At 42.4% G+C, this 16,247-nt stretch overlaps 1 protein-coding gene across 4 annotated transcripts in view; it reads left to right on the top strand.

Moving 5' to 3' along the window:
* Positions 1 to 16,247, top strand: part of LOC117935707 (AT-rich interactive domain-containing protein 1B-like) — a 201,893-nt gene that overhangs the window by 161,288 nt on the left and 24,358 nt on the right. For 3 of the 4 annotated variants that reach the window (XM_034858102.1, XM_034858100.1, XM_034858099.1), the window contains 4 exons: positions 142 to 228; positions 3,166 to 3,345; positions 12,418 to 12,739; positions 13,823 to 13,951. In XM_034858102.1, the coding sequence (XP_034713993.1) occupies positions 142 to 228; positions 3,166 to 3,345; positions 12,418 to 12,739; positions 13,823 to 13,951 (718 nt within the window). The remainder of the gene's footprint in view (positions 1 to 141; positions 229 to 3,165; positions 3,346 to 12,417; positions 12,740 to 13,822; positions 13,952 to 16,247) is intronic. The other variant, XM_034858101.1, reaches the window with a different exon arrangement.

Raw genomic sequence — 16,247 nt, 5'->3', positions numbered from 1 at the left:
TGTTGTTGAATTCACTTTGATGCAGAGAAGGGAATCTAATTATTGCAAAACCTTTTCTTTCAGTCTGACAGCTTTTGTTTCAACCTGTTGAACCTCTTAAATGCGTCAAGTCAATGTCTGAATCTTTATGTTGTCCTGCAGGTTCCACGATGGCCCCACATAGTTCTGGGAATGGCCCGGAAGCAGCCCACCCACCAATCACCCGCTCACCCATGGCTCAGGAGAAAGGTACATATGTGTATATGTTTGTGTTGTCCACCTGCCAGAATATGGTGTTTGGCCTTGTCTGGCGGGGGATTAGTAAAGGTTGTAAATCTACTAGGAATATAAAGAGTTTAATAAACTAAAATTCTGTGTGTGTTTTACGTTGTGCGTACAAGTTTTATTTTAATTAAACTTCATCGCTAGCACACATGTCCTTAGAAGACCCAATGCATACACGTTAGTCTGCAAGTGTGCAACATAAATAGTGTCCATAGTAATCCAGATTGTACATCGCACTTAGATTAAAAGAGGCTCTGTAATTAAAAAGTCAAAGTTGTCCGACATGAAGAGTCAAGATCATAAGGAGCACAAAGATGTAAACAAAGAATTTGACTAGTTTGGCTCAATGCAGGACTTTGTTCTTCTTTCTCCTGCTGTTCCAAAATGAGTTCCTTCAGGAAGCATAACACCTTGTTTTGCCTGTTGTGTGGCAGCTTGTGTTCAAAGCTATGTTTTAAACACATACTGTATAGTTGTAGTTGAGGATGAGCAGGTGATTTAACACAAGCACACACAGGCACAAGGTTTAAGCAGTATGCTTCATCATTTTCCAACATAGGTCATGGGGAAACCATGGTTTGGTAAAAATGTAACAGTAAAGGTTTAGTTAACTTATCCCTGACTTAATTCAAGTCAGAGTGTGTGGTTATTTGATAGAGCCACTTCAGATTTGTCCACAACCTGTTGCCAGAGGCTTGTAACATGAATGCTAACCCACAAGCCACATGCGCCTGCCAAACGGGAAATTGTTTTCAGCAATTACGGCCACTTCTCGAGTTATACTCAAAACAGCAGAATTGCTCATTCCAAAAAAAAATCAGCATCCACACAACATTGCAAAAAAGCCTAAAAGACTGAGATGTAATCATAATGGAATGACTGTGACGCTCCACCAAAGAGCAGTTCACATAAGAGAGAGACGGAGGGAGTGGATAGATGAGGACAGAGAGAGACAGAGTGAGGCAGTGTAAAAGGTTATTTCCCAACATGATGAAATCAAGCCGGAGATTTAATGCTGCACTTTAATGCTTGTAAACCTCGAGCCCTCCCCGGTCCAGGAGAACACAGCACCGGTTAACAGGGCAGGTTGTTGTTTTTGCTGTTTCCCTAGTAAGGATTAACACACACACACACACACACACACACACACAAACACACACACCCCTCTTTGCTCAAGTGCCTGCCTCCCTAAGAGCCTCTCTCAACTCTTCATTTCCATAAATCCGCTGAATGTCCCTTTTTCCCCCCACTGTCGCTCGCGTGCTTCGCTTGCTGCCTGTTGTTGTTGTTGTTGTTGTCCGGCTGAGAGCTTCATTCGCTTTGCCAAAAAGAGAGAAAGATTTATCTGTGTGTGTGTGTGTGTGTGTGTGTGTGTGTGTGTGTGTGTGTGTGTGTGTGTGTGTGTGTGTGTGTGTGTGTGTGAAGAGGGAACGAAGCAGAGAGAGAGAAATCCTTGAATGTGTTATTTGCTTTTAGCACTGTCTGCACAATGTTCCTCTCCCCATCCATTTTACAGGCAATTTAAAGTGCGATATTACACACTGTAATTTTTTCCTCCTCCTCTCCAGAATCCCCTTACCCTAATGGAAGCAAAACATTACAATAATGTCCTCGCTCCTTAAACCCAGCACTCGCAGCCTAAGCACTTTCAGGCCCCAATCGTTCTTTCCCTCCGTTGCTCTGTCTTTTCCTCCCACACACACTTTCTCTCTCACTGCCTCTCTCACTTTCTCTGTATTGGCCTCTGTCTCTTTCTTGCACACAAACACACACACAAACTGAGCGTTTATTGCTCTCTTTCTCCGTTATCTTCCCCCACACACTCAGAAACACAAATATGTACACGTGCACACAAGCATATAGTGAATACACACACAGCATTTTAAAACTTTTAACTCCCTCCTGTCTCTCACATTTTCTCTCGCTCTCTTAGCAGAAACAAGGAATTATACAAGTGTCAACTTGCACTTTCCAACTCTGTTGTTTCCCTAAACCCAAAACTCACTAAAGAGTCGGTCTGTGCACACTCATTCAGCAAAGCGGATAGCTATCAAAGTTTACACTCGAGCAGACCCAATCCATTCACACCTAATCTGCAATACTGAATCCACACATATAGCCTTGTCTTTTCTCTTCAGTGGCCATCCAGAGACCTTTCCCCATTCGTGGTGGAATGGAAGACCTTTCTGTGGGGTTTTTAAAACGAACGTGGCAGCTGAAAAGAGTGAAGCCCAGGCGAGGATCACTCCAAATGTCAATTTGAATGGTGGAGGCGAGTTTGGGCCTGAGAGGCTTTGACACGTGTATTGACAGAACGGCTTAGAATAACATAGTAGCCATGGTCAAATCACCGGCTTAAGCTGTGGAGAGTGGATCACACGTTTAGCCTTTTTTAACGCACACCTTCACACAGACACATGCACTGAGCTTTTGCAGGAATACATATATATACAGTACAAAAAAACATCTTTAAGGCCACATATACACTGGACCTGTGCTTTCACCACTGATAAAGGTCACTAAACATTCAGTGTGTGTTTGTGTGTGTGTGTTGTTTTGTGCTCAGGGTTCCTTTTACATGTCAGTTTTTTTGTGCATGTTTTGTCCAGTACCCGCTCCATGCTTTGTTACTCACTGATGTGTATCTACGAGTAACCAGAGCCCATGCCAAAGTACAAGATTAAGGATTTCATCAAAAGAAAGGGTCTCTTTACACAAGGAAATTAAATAGATATTCCGATTTGTTGAGCTTGAGAATGATTACGCCCACCCTGGCTCAATCCCTCAGTCAACATTGGATTTCACTGAGCAGGTACATTTACTCTTGAAGACCTCATTGGGTTTCAGGTCTTTACAAGCAAAGGGTTGACATTGCTTTTTATGTCTATTTATGTATTCCAGGGTTCATGTCCAGCATGCAGAGGAATCAGGCTAGCTCTCAGTTTGCTTCTCCTCAGTCCGGACCTCCTTTGTCCCCCCACCCTTTACCTGGTGGCCCATTGTATCCTGGGATGGGTCCCTACACCCAGAGCAGCCCTTCCGGCCCTTATGGACCTCAAGGATCACTGTATGGACACCAAGGTTGGAGACTTTTAGCATATATGTGCATTATAACAAACATTACTTGTTTAACACTTAAGAATATAAGTTAAACTGAAACACATATTAAAGTTCCTGACCCTTATTATGTTCCATGAGGAACATAAGAGGGGGGGAAAGGTTGTTGAGCTAACAAGCTTGCCACAGAAACTGCTCACTGTCACTTAACAATCTTGCTGGTAGCTTACAAGATAATAAGTTTGCCGTTTATTTTCCAAAGACCTATTTGTACCATTGACTGCCATCCCCTAACTGTCTGCAAACAAGTCCTTTTTGTGGAGCAGTCTATGCTCCAACACAGAAGGGATGGTTCAACACAGCTAATAAGCTGGAATAGTTTCCTCCATTTTGGACTTCATGGCCATCCGTTCCCTTAAAGGTCAGCACTGTCAAGACGCCTTGGTATTGGTCAGTAGCGCAAATTTGCATGTCAAAGCTCACCAAGGTTGAACTGTTGAACTGTAAGTTTATGCCGATTTACTTCACACAGTTAGTAAACTCACTAATCTTGGTGATTCCATTGAAACAACTGATTTTGCTGTGAAATCTTTCTATTTTAAATGCAGGTGTGACCTGGCCTTAACACTTAATCATACAGTAATTTCAGCAATAATAGCATTTGTGATTTGTTTTTACTATTTCAGCTGAGAAAATTATTTATCCTCAGCCACAATTCTTTTATCACATACGTTGTAAAAGGGGTGTTGAAATTGTTTTTTAAATCATAATTAATCTTTTCTCATCTTCTACACAAACGTGCCAGATTTAGTTGCTTTTCACTTTTGAGATAACGCTTCATTTTCTGTTCATAGAAGTAAGCACTTTAGCCAATTATCTATTGAAGACACAAAGTCTGATCATGGAGTCTAGGTTTGTAATTTGACCAAAAAGTCAGTCTACACCACATTTCAGTGTGTTTCTTTGAGCAGGAGTGTTGACATTATCTTGGTACTCCTAAAGGAAATTTAGTCCTTGGAACCAGGCTCATGGAAACAACATAAGAAAACTTCTGTCACTTTTTGTCAGAACCAGAGGATCTAACTTCCCGTCCACTGTTTAAAAAACATCATCCAAAACCAAAAGAGATGGAATTTGATTTCCCACAAGCTTTCAGACTTAACAATGAATTATTTATCCTGAATACCTCTAACAGGCTCTGTGTTGACTTACTCTGTTGACTTTTACCTGACATTGGTTTTGTGGAACAGCTTCTGCTTTTTACTAGTCTTATTGTGGTAATGAATACCGCATGTATCAGTCATTCAATGGGAGTCTGGTCTCAGATTGAAAGTCACATTTTTCTCTTTTGATGACTGTTGGCCCCCATTTCAAAGTCACACTGGGCCTTGACATCAGTGTCATTGGTGTCAAAGAGAGTTTGCTAACAAGGAATACAAAAAGACTCATTTTGAAAGACATGTCCATCCTCCCTTTTTGTCTTTAACTCTTTCTATCTCTTCCTACACACACACAGATACAGTCTTATCTCGTCTCATGGGTCTCACTGCGGGCATGAAAACCCAGCTTTCTGACGGTGTGACTCTCAGAATATTCATGAGGCACTTGAACTCTGGACGGACCGCTTGGCCCTCCTCATGATAAGATTATGAGGTAGCTCCAGACTGACAAGGCAGACTGACACATTGTGAGGTTTATCCACTGATGGTGTCCAATCCTGTCATCATGTTCAGTGTTTTAATATTAGCCCCCCAGAGAAGGGTTCAGTGTTAAAAAAAATTTTTTTCAATCATCATTTATCTTCTCCTTTTAATACATCGTATAATTGTGGATAAATGTAAAATTTTCTTCAAACACCGTTAAGATTCTTCTATAAACTTAATGTAGTGTATGCCAAAGGATATTGTATCCAAACAAGGGAAATTTCACACTTCTTCATGCTAATGCTAAATCTAGTACCAAAAATAGGGACTTCTGAAATAGTTTTGGCACCTTACTTGAGATTGAGATTACTTAAGGACTGTCACGTCTTAAAAAACACACAGTCAAATGAGACATTTCTTGTGTTTGACATATTTAAATTCCCCAGTCCTTTATATATATTGTCTGTCATGTATTTACATCAAGATGACGGCATTGATTCACATTTAATCTCAAGCACAAGGGGGGAAACTATTCCTCAGAGGAAGCTTCTTGTACAGAGATGCACATTAATAAATTCACTGATTCTGACGGACGGACGGACAACTGCCAAGGACTTAGCCTACATGGGGCAAATACTCTACTGGGTGAGCCAGAGGTTGGCCCTACTGTAGGCCTGTTTGATGAGACATTTGGTTAATCAGTCACATCAACCAACAATCCAAACTTTTTCTAATACTGAAGGAAACAAATTGAAAAATATAAGAATCACAAATTCCCAGAAATTTGTAAATGTGTTTCAATGTGTCACCTTGATAAATGCGCCCATCCGTGCATGTGTTTTCCCAAAACTTGCGTCCTCTCCCTCGCATATTTGTTAATGTTGATTAATAGCCCTAATGCATTTGGTATTTGGTCTCCCTTCTCCACCCACTCTTATCTCTTAATGTGACTTGGCTGGGTTGACAGCCAAGTAAGCAGAACAGAAAAAAGAGAAATAAAGTAAGCAGAGAGCGACAGTGTGGCGGACTAGCCTGGAAGAGGCTCTGGAGGCAGATGAGCGTGAAATCTCACTCGGATGACAGAAGAGATGTTCCCATCAGAAACTGAAAGAACAGCTCAGTCTCGCTGTCTACTCATCACACACAGATACAGTTAATATATTGATGCATGTGTACGCTCATTCAAATTTAATACACTTGCAACCTGCATCTGTCCAAAATATTTTCAGACAACAGAAAGTTGTTCAACAAGTACCTAAAATTTAACCCTTCATGAGTGGCTACATTTGTATCTTCGCTTAGTACCTTCAGGAGCTAAACAAACAATGACTGAAATAGTAGGAAGTAAAATATCTCTTTCACTACCTGCTGTATCTATATTTATATGTATCTATTAGTTACACCCACCTTCCTTCACAGCACTGTGGAGGAGATTGTGGCTAGTCCACAGAGATGGGTTTATTGGCATTTCTTTTAACCAGCCGCAATCGTCATGGGGTTAAGCACCGGACAGAGCCACGGTGCCGCTGCAAAATAGCCTCGGGAAGGAACATGTGTACAGAAAACTCAGATTGGAGAGATAGTCTGGCTAGCTGTCTTGATTTACTCTGCAGACATCTGAGGATCACTCAGATGTGTAGCCCTTATAAATTAACCAGAGTTTAAAATTCCGATACAAAGACAGCAGAAGGCAAAGTAACGGACATCTGGCCAAAAAGAGTAAAATTTGTCTGTATTTCCATCGACAATGGAGCAATGCCGGAAGTGGAACGACGTGGATATAGACTACATCCAGCTAAAGCTAAAACCAAGGCCGTCGAATCCATTGTTCTTGCAATAAAGCCTACTTTCATATAATGGTCTGTTTTCGTTGAACTTGTGTTAGAGAGGTGTGGATTCAACTTTATGGTAATTCTGGAGTCTATAATTTGTCGTGCTATTGTATTGGTTTTGCATTACACTGAGATGTGCTTCTTATATTTTGTCAATCCATTATTTTTTTTAAACTATTAGATAGAGCCCTCGTTACAGGCACCCACACTGTGCCAACCTAGTGATCTCACTGAAATGACGGCTATGTTTTTTGATGCATTGCTTTTGCCTGTCTGAACACGGCCTTACCCTCATTTAAAATCAGTAAAATAGTCAAATGTCCCCTTAAAACTGGTATCTGGAGGATTTCCCCTACATTGCCATCATTATGAAGACATGTACACAACGAGACACTTATTAGTCTGAAATATAAAAACACTACTCCCATCACTTTGAGTACTAGAAAGTATTCATGTGGGGACATAAGCCAGGGTCCCAGTTCTTGAAGGTCCTGTCAGAGGGTTTGTTAAGGGTGAACAGGGCAGACAGCTGCTGGTCATTGTTCTTAATGACAGCACCATCTGTTTCCCTTCCCTCTCCCTAGTGCACTAACAAATTAGCCAGCCATTAGCCAACACAGAAACGCACTCCAAGTTTCTGAATTCTGCTCTGCTGGTTTTCTTGGCCTGCCTGGCTGTGCTTGAAGACCAAACTCTTAAGATGTGTGTGTGGTGTGTGAAACAAAATTTCCACCAATCACTTTTGCCAGACACACCAGCACTAATAGTTTGTAGCTCACTAAAGAGCTTTGTGTTGTTGTGCAAGGGAAGGCTGCATCATTGCTGTTTTATCGGGGGCAAACGACTGTAGTGCAGCTTGTGTAATCGACTGCCTAAGCCCTTCCAACATATAGTTATGGTGATACATGACACTGCAGGAGGATATTGCGCTTCTACAAACAATACTGAAATATTTAGTTCTTATTTCCAGAGATCTTTGGTTGGATATGTTTGCCCTCTAGACTGTAACCATAGGTTGTTTTTTCCCAATTGATGCACAGGCGAACCCTGCCAAACTTTCTATTCTTTTTCTCATAAATGAGAGCTCAGTGAGCTGTATTTCCAAAATACAAAATATGTATGATGCTTTATGTTCATGGCTGATATTTGAAAGCCCTCTTTATCCAAAGTTAAACTGATCCCATACTGTTTGTTGATATCGAGCTCCTCAGGACTCAAATAACTCCAACAGCTGTTCTCAAGACATGCACTTGGACATGGTTCAGAGACAGCATGTTGAGAACAGTGGACACACAGACAGACGAGGGAGGAGGCTATCAGGCCATTACACAAAAGAGATTTGGAGTCTGTCTCAGCTCTGCTCTCTCTCCCATCGCTTCCTTAACCATGCCCCCCCTCACCAGTGGGGTTAAGCACTCGCTAGTAATGACCATGCTTCAGACAGCACTTTTAAGCCTTGGTGCCTTGCTGGAGCATCGGTGTAATTCAGCCAAAAAAGCCAGCGCCCGTGGGAGGGAGTGGAGTTTTACGGAGGAAATTGACAGCATGTGGAGCTTGGCAGCCCCAAGGTACACCCCAGCCCTGCTTAGGCTCAGACGCCTTGCCAGGGAAGGTGCTGCGGTGCCTGGGAGATGATGTGAGAGCCTCAGGCAAGAGAAGATGCTGCAAAAAATAAACTGTCCATCCCAGCAAGTAATACACAAATGTACTGCACTCTAATAATGAGTCTTTGCAGTTAGTTTTTCTCTGAAAATTGTCTGAATTGACATTTTGAATAGCTGTTAACTGATCTGGCTAATTTCAAGATATTTAAACTGTTTAAAGATAAGATGAAACTTATTAGAAACCGTTAGAATTAGGTTTTCAGTAATATAATGTTATACTTAGTACTACTGAAAAACACATTTAGTTGCATCAGAGAGGGGAAATAGAGAAGATGGTGTATCATAGCACCCATACTAAGGTTTAGAAAATGTAACTTCCTAGTAAACTAGAACTATATTTGGTACCAGGGTGCCTAGTGTCACACACTGCATTCATTTTAACCAAAACTGTCTTCATCCAACCACTAGCACATCCACAAAAAAAGTAAAAGAGAATAATGATGTTATTCTTTTCTATTATTTGTGTTCAACCACATGTAGACATTGTTAGCCTGTCCTTGGCAGCTCATGCATGCAGCCATATAATCTGCGTTCAACTCTTTATTGATGGAGTTTGCCGAACCAGAGGGCGCATTGTGGCACCATCATACCTTACTTCCCCATAGCTAGGAGAATGACTGCCTCGGCTGTTAGCTTTGGACGGTCCAGTGTGCTGAGGAAGCAGTAGACGGTAATCTGCTCAGTCACGCTCCAGCTCTCGCGAGGGACTGCAGGGATTAAACCCAGCGCAGGATATAGCCTTTGCCGAATGCGTGACCATGCCGAGAATTTCCATGTAATTGTGAACGAAGCATCATGAGCTCTCCTTCTCCTTCTCCTCCCCTCCATCCCACTATAAATACCACCAAGACTCCCCAAAGGCACTAAGTGTCCGACAAGCAGGCAGGAAAACTAAGACTGAGCCACAAGGACGTGAGAAGGGACAAATAAGAAATAACATCCCCCTTGTCTTCCTTGTCCTCTTGTCCCCCCTGGGTTGATTTCCAGAGTAGTATGAGTAGCATGCAAAGTAGGTGAGAAAATGACAGACTTCTGTGCATATATGTTATTGCTAACATGTTCATCAAATGAGCTAACACTGCAAGTGTCTGATTGTGGAACAGGAAGTGGGATTTCTGAGCACAACAGCATTTCAGAAATCAGCTTTTTTTTTGTAGCTTTTAGCTTATTAGCCTGTTTTTTTAAAGTTGGAGTTTGTACAAAAAAGCCATTAACTCACAACTGATAATACAGTGCACTGTATAAGGCCACTGTCATGGCTAAGATAAGACAGTCCAGTTAACAGAAGTTAACTGGAAGAACAAAGTTAGGAGGGACATTAAACACTGATCTAAACTATTCTGACCAATTTGACTTTTTCTGTGCAGAAACTACATTTCCTTCTATTCCTATATGAAAAATATTGTATCAATGAGGTCTCAACAAGGTTTTGAAAAAAAAAGTGCCCCTCCTATGACTTTCATATTTCTAGGTTTTAAGTCATCAGCAACTAATACATATTTTCAGCTAAGTTCTATAAATATGGTGTCATAATCAATTTAGCTGTGAGTACATTTACAACAATACTAGTACTTCTGTCAATGTATCTTACATTATATCTGTTGTGATTGTATGTAGACATGATAGATATATTCCATAGTTATGTGTATTTTGTCTTTTGCAACCGCAATGATCCAACTTTCTCATCTGATGTGTTCTGAATGGCACTTCCAAAGCCTTAGAAAGCACGAATGACTCTTATTAAAACAACCAGAATTCCAGGGTTGATCTCTCAGTCATTTAAAAAAAAGGTTAGTTAGTACGCTATCTGTCCTTGAAGAAGTGGTCTAGCAGAGCACCAATCCTTCAAGAGGTGAATCATTCTTGTCAGGACAAAGCAAGACTCTCATAGGAGTCTAGCATTAACCCAGTCTCACAGCTACTCTGTCTTTCTTTTGTCAGCTGAGGCAAACATAGCCCACATCTAGAACATTTTGAATGGTAGTACATCAAGACCGGTAAATTCTCTGGATACAGTGTGTCGACTTAATGACACTTTTTTTTTCAATACAAACCTCTTAAGTTAGATTTGTCTAAGCATTTCACCCCTTTGAGTAAAGTGAAACTGAATACAGTGTCATGGAAACTTTCAGACACTTACTCCCACTTTTGGGGCTTTTGGCCCTTTTGGCCCATCCTGCAAAATGAAAAAAGATGAAGCAGATTGTCCAAATGGGACTGTGTGGAGTAAACATCTCCCCGGGAGGTGTGCTGGAGCCTCAGTCTGTCACAAGGGCCAAAAAACCACAGAGTGTCCACCCAGGCTATTGAGAATGTATGGCAGGCGGCCATGACATGGGGCTCAACAGCTGTCCAAAGAGGGCTGAGAGAGGTCGCTGACTGCGGCCTTGTTCATCTGAAGCAAACCGTCTACCCAAGAGAAAGGAAGCTGCAGGGCACCGTTCCCAGGATTTTCCACAGTGTAGTGGCGTGGTAGGCTTATGAGTGGAAGAAACATGGAAATGTGTCTTTCCCTGGTTGCAAGGTCTCAGAAGTATTATATATGGATTCACACAGGCAGATGGACACACACACGTACACACACACATGTACTGTTCACCATACGTATCCTCCTGTGTTTGTTAGCAGACATCCTTTCTTCCTGAACGCTTCCCTATTATAGCCCCAAAACCCTTGACAGGTGTCAGCTGTACTCAGCTCACCAACTCACCAAAGCCTTCCCAGAAATAATCCGCTTCTTCTTTTCCCATCTCCCAGAGTAGATTTCATCACAATTTCTGAATTCAACCGAAGCTGCTGACTTTTATGGGAAAGACTTTTATTTTTGATTTAATATAAATCCTATCTTGGGGCTTGATTAGGGGGGGCCAGTGTTTTTTTTTCCCCTACCTTCTGTCTGTATTTCTTCTACTCTTTCCACCCCCCAACCTCTGCTGCCTTCTCCCGCTCTCTCCCTCTGTTGGGCTTGCGGGCTTATGTCATGTGAAAAGTGTCTTCACTGAAGCAGCTCGAGGACACTGAGAAACCATTTCCATTTTCGAAGATTCCCCCCCCCCTCTCTTGTGGAATATTGTCATTCAACTTTCCCTCGTTTGAGCGTGCGGAAAAGCCCTCAGGTTTTAAAGTGACTTGATCCCCTTTTCCAGACATATTCTCACAGGATTAAGCAGTGAGGCCCAACTAAAGTACCCTTAATCAAATCAAAATAAATAGCCCCCTTCACAATGGAGGATGCCACATTTTCCTTTCTATCTTGCAGGGGATTTGTCCCAGGGAGGGAATATCACAGTGGAAAGGCCCAGTGCCTGCAGAGGAAATATAATGTGATGTGCTCTGTGTGTGGGAGTGTACTGCACTACTTTAGGTGTGTTTTAGTGTGCATAAATGTATGTACATGTTGTCTTTGACAGCATGGTGATTCTCTTTCAGCTCTTATTGCAGCTGGTGCTGGAGTCGAGCTTTGCTTTCAGAGCCAAAATGGAGGGGTTTAAGTGTGCCTTAGGAAAGCTTCTGGCATCACGGCCATGTGGCCCTCCAGGGCAGCAAGAAAGCATTTACTGCAGATTAAAGCTTCTCTCAAGTGTTTCACAAAGTCAGCCTTAAGCTGGACAATTGTTCCCTGAGCCATCCAGCAACCTGCAGCTGTGCAAAAATGTCACCACCCCATAACAACTATAGTTTCTCCGTCCTCAACGCGAGGTTGGAAAAGTTATCAATCAGAATTTTGTTTTACGCTCATTTGCCACAAGTTTGTTTAGATGGATGCAATTGTTGTATGTGTAACTGTTATAGGTATGCGTTTGTCAGCTGACAAGCCTTTTATAAACTCCATTTCGGTTAAATTAAGTGATGGTAGCACCCATCTGCGATGGTGCAATTCATGTTTTACCTTTTAAGTGACATTGCTTGTGTAATACCTACATTTTCAATAGTTTAGGCTTGTGTTTTCCTTTCTAGGTAACTATGCTCGGCCCTCCAACTATAGTGGGCCTGCCAGTACCAGCTACAGCGGCCCGGGCCCCGGCATGACCAACAGTCTAGGAATGAATGCTAGCAGCCCCATGCACGGCCAGGGGCCCGGCCAGCCCATACCTGTAGGACGCAGCCACGGTCCAAGCAGCCAGAACAGGGTGTACCCACCCATGGCTCCCAGCTCCCCCAGCATGCCTCAGCCAGCTGGGCCCGGGATGGGCCCTCCTTCTTTGGGTAGCTCCAATCGCAAGGCCCAAGATTCAGCAGCAGCTGCCATGCCAGGATCTGCCAACTCAACACACAACAGGTAAGAGCACAGAGTACTCCCATCTAATTTTTTTAGGTAATATTGTATTTTTAGAGATTAACATGTTTTTCTGTTTTGCTTTATGTAGCTTCTTACCTAAGTATGAATGTGTGTGTTTGTTCATATAATTCATCGCAGCTGCTGCTTTGCCATAAAGGTCTTAAAAATGATCACAACAACAAAAGAAGAACTGTTTATTAAATAATATTGTAACATCACAACCGAATTTGAAGTAGACCTAACTTCTTTGAGCCTATTTCATTTCACCTGAAAATAGTGGTATGCTAAACTTAGGGGCCAGCAAGCATCTTCATCTTAAATCACTGTTTCTGCAGTGTCGTCTGTTGGGAACTGTGCTGAAAAGCACCACAGCGAGTTTCCGTGCCACATAGTTTGTCTTTTTTTTAGCCAAAAGTCTTTTCAGACATGAAGGCAAGAGTCTGTCTCAGTGGTTCCACACTTCTATGAGCCATTTGCAGAGCTATCCCTATTTTCACACATCTCATAAAGTGCCTGACATTTTGATAGCTGGCACTATACACCAAGTGCCATTTGTTGCAAAGAGAGATATTGGCCTGTGAGCAGACTGTAGGGGTTGAATACTGCACTGTCAAAACACAAAAGTAGAAAAAAAGCAAACTACAGGTTTACTGTGAAGACACCACAGGCAGATGCACCTTATCACAAATACAAAGCACTTTGATGCTATAAGTTAAGGGAGATTACTTTTCCATCAGGGTTGGATAGATGAGTGTTTCTAGCATTGGAGACCAGGGCTGTTGTGGGATTGTGTGGGCAGCAAACTTTTGCTGAACCCTGCCGGGGGAACTTGTGGAAACATGGCCGTCTTCTGAGAGGAAGGGTGGATTTCAGCGCTTCCTCCAATCGGAGCGGGTGTTGCCTAACAGTACATCTTGGGAGCAGTCTCGCCAGCATTCTGCAGGCTGAAGTGGCACATTAACATTTGTCAATGTTTATTCCCATTTCTGATGATGCATGAGTCAGACTTCATACTGTGAGCTAGAAATATATTTCAGATGAAGTTTCTCTTTTTGTCGGGGGGTTGTTGACGCTGATCTTCAGACAGCCTCCATATGCAAGGTCCCCAGCCCAGATGCAGCCACTCCAACCCACCTCCATCCACTGGCCCACATCCCACCCCGCCTCTACCCATCCTCCCATCCTGCCACCCTCACATTCACAGCACTATAGGTTGCTCCACCAACCTCATAACGTGTGTGTGTCTGTATGTGCCTTTAAATATAAGCTAGCCATATGTGAATTTGTTTGTGTGTCATTTTACTACACTGAATGGACTTTTTTCAAGCTCAACAAAACTGAAAGTAATCATGATGACATTTCTAACGAGCTCTCTCTGAAAGCAAAACCAGAGGAGTCATCATCATGCTTGCCATTAATCACCTTTAGCATCATCACTGTAGTCATCATTATCACCATCAGCATGTCTTAGTCACTCTAATGGCAATAAGTGAGCACAGGCAGTATGATGCATGGACTCACTCACTGAGTTTCAGATTGTCCTGTGCATTGTTGGCATTTGGGGGGGCCGGTGTATAGTGTGGCTGACAGCATGTGTGATTTATTACGTGTGTCAGGGGGTCAGTGCCGTACACACCCAAACACCACAACATCACACACACACACACACACACACACACAACAATGCAAATGTTGGCTGAGCCATTAAGAGATGGCTGGGCTGTCAATAAGAAGTGGCATGACATGATCCCCACTGCTGGGACCAATCAGACAGCCTGTCAGTCTCTCCTCACATTCACCAAGACACCAGAGAGGTGCCGCTCTCTGTGGTGCTGCTGAAGGAGAGGGCTCTCTCTCCTACTCTGTTTGTTTACATATCTGTTTAAAAAAGTGTGTTTGGGTCTTCACTTACTCTTCTTCTCTGTGATCCATTTTGATTCACTGTCAACTGAGAAAACATCCTTGGGTTTCTTGTCTTTGTTTAGTGTGTTTCATCTCTATCTTTGGCACAAATAAGTCATTAATGTGTTGTTTCTTTACTCCATTGAAAAGGTCACATTTAAAGCCAAAAGTCCAACACAATAACAGCTTTTTCTTTTGATTTTTCTGTTTATTCAAAACAAAAAAAAGGAATATAGGTGAATCTATTTTGTTGTCAAAGCAAATAATTTTCCACAAATGTGTCTGCCATCTTCTTTATTCGGAATATTGATATTTTTTCTTTTTCTACAAACAGGAATTAGTCTTCTGGCAGAAAGTTGTTTTGACTGATTTAAAACAGTTGGTTAAGATGGACATTTTTGGAGAATACTCCAGTTTCTGTATTGCCTGTCTCACCCTCAGAGTTGTTTTTGACTGCTATCGCTCATTCTACTTCTTTTATCCATCCTCGTCTGCTTCTGTTCTCTCTCCTCCCACCTGTTTCACTCTTTTTTACCAACTCTCCCAACTGCAACGCCCTCTTTGTCTCTGTGCAACTCTGTTATCCTACCCAGACTGTTTTATCTCCCTCAGTCTTTCTTCCTCCCAATTTGCTTTTTGGTCTTTGCTGTCTCCAGCATAGCCTTGTTATGTTTTTCTTCCTCAGATCCCACTTTTGAACATCTGAGAGAGATCAGGAGAAAATTGGCCTCCAAAAAACTGGCAGTTAAAGGCTCCAGTTCCCCATTTGCTCTCTAGATCTCAGCGCAACAATCTGAAACATTCAGACCTAGTTCATCTCTGTCTGAGAAACAAGTCGTAGCACTTCTGGTTTCACTTTTTGATGCATCAACCACAAATGAACTGCCACAGCCACCCAACTCCCGACCTCCCAAATCAGGGGTTAGTTAGCAGTGATGTCATAGCCTGGGGGGCATAGGCTTCTTCTTTTCTATATTTTCTTCAACACAACCCTCTCAATAATCCCTCTACATGTCCACCTCTTATCCCCCATCTCCATCCTCCCCGGACTCAGACACACCCTCACACACTAGTAGACACACTCCACCTTCATTTCAATCAGGAGAGATTTTGTTGCAGAATGCAAAGATTTATTGTACGAATGCCTGATATGACATGTACAGTCTTTGGAGATTAGACTCCATCATTATGAAATTATATATATATATTTAGAGGGTTAGAAAGCCAGAAGCTGATCCCCCGTTGGAGTCTAGACACTGATGGTGGTGTGAGGCACTCAAAGACCAAACTGAGGAGTTGATGGCAGTCATGCCCGAATAGGACCCAGGATCCGTGCTGGACTGGAGGAGCAAGAGGAGGAGGAGGGTTGTGTTCTTAGCCTGAAATTACAACTGAGCAGCAGAGAGAAACAGGTTTAAAACAGTCATGCTGTGATTGGCTCATTATATTCAAGGCCGTTTCTGATGGTTAAAATGAAAGTGAACGCCTTTAACAGCTGTTCAGTTTAGAAGAGAGAGAATGTGATTAGTTTAGAAGTCTTCCTGCAAGAATTTACAGTAAGCTCCATTACGCTGAGTGAAAAGAATGCCAAATGAGCAGAGTAGGA

This window comes from Etheostoma cragini, chromosome 20 (assembly GCF_013103735.1).
Source record: "Etheostoma cragini isolate CJK2018 chromosome 20, CSU_Ecrag_1.0, whole genome shotgun sequence".
NCBI classification, from domain to species: Eukaryota; Metazoa; Chordata; class Actinopteri; order Perciformes; family Percidae; genus Etheostoma; species Etheostoma cragini.
This window is presented reverse-complemented; position numbering and strand designations above follow the sequence as displayed.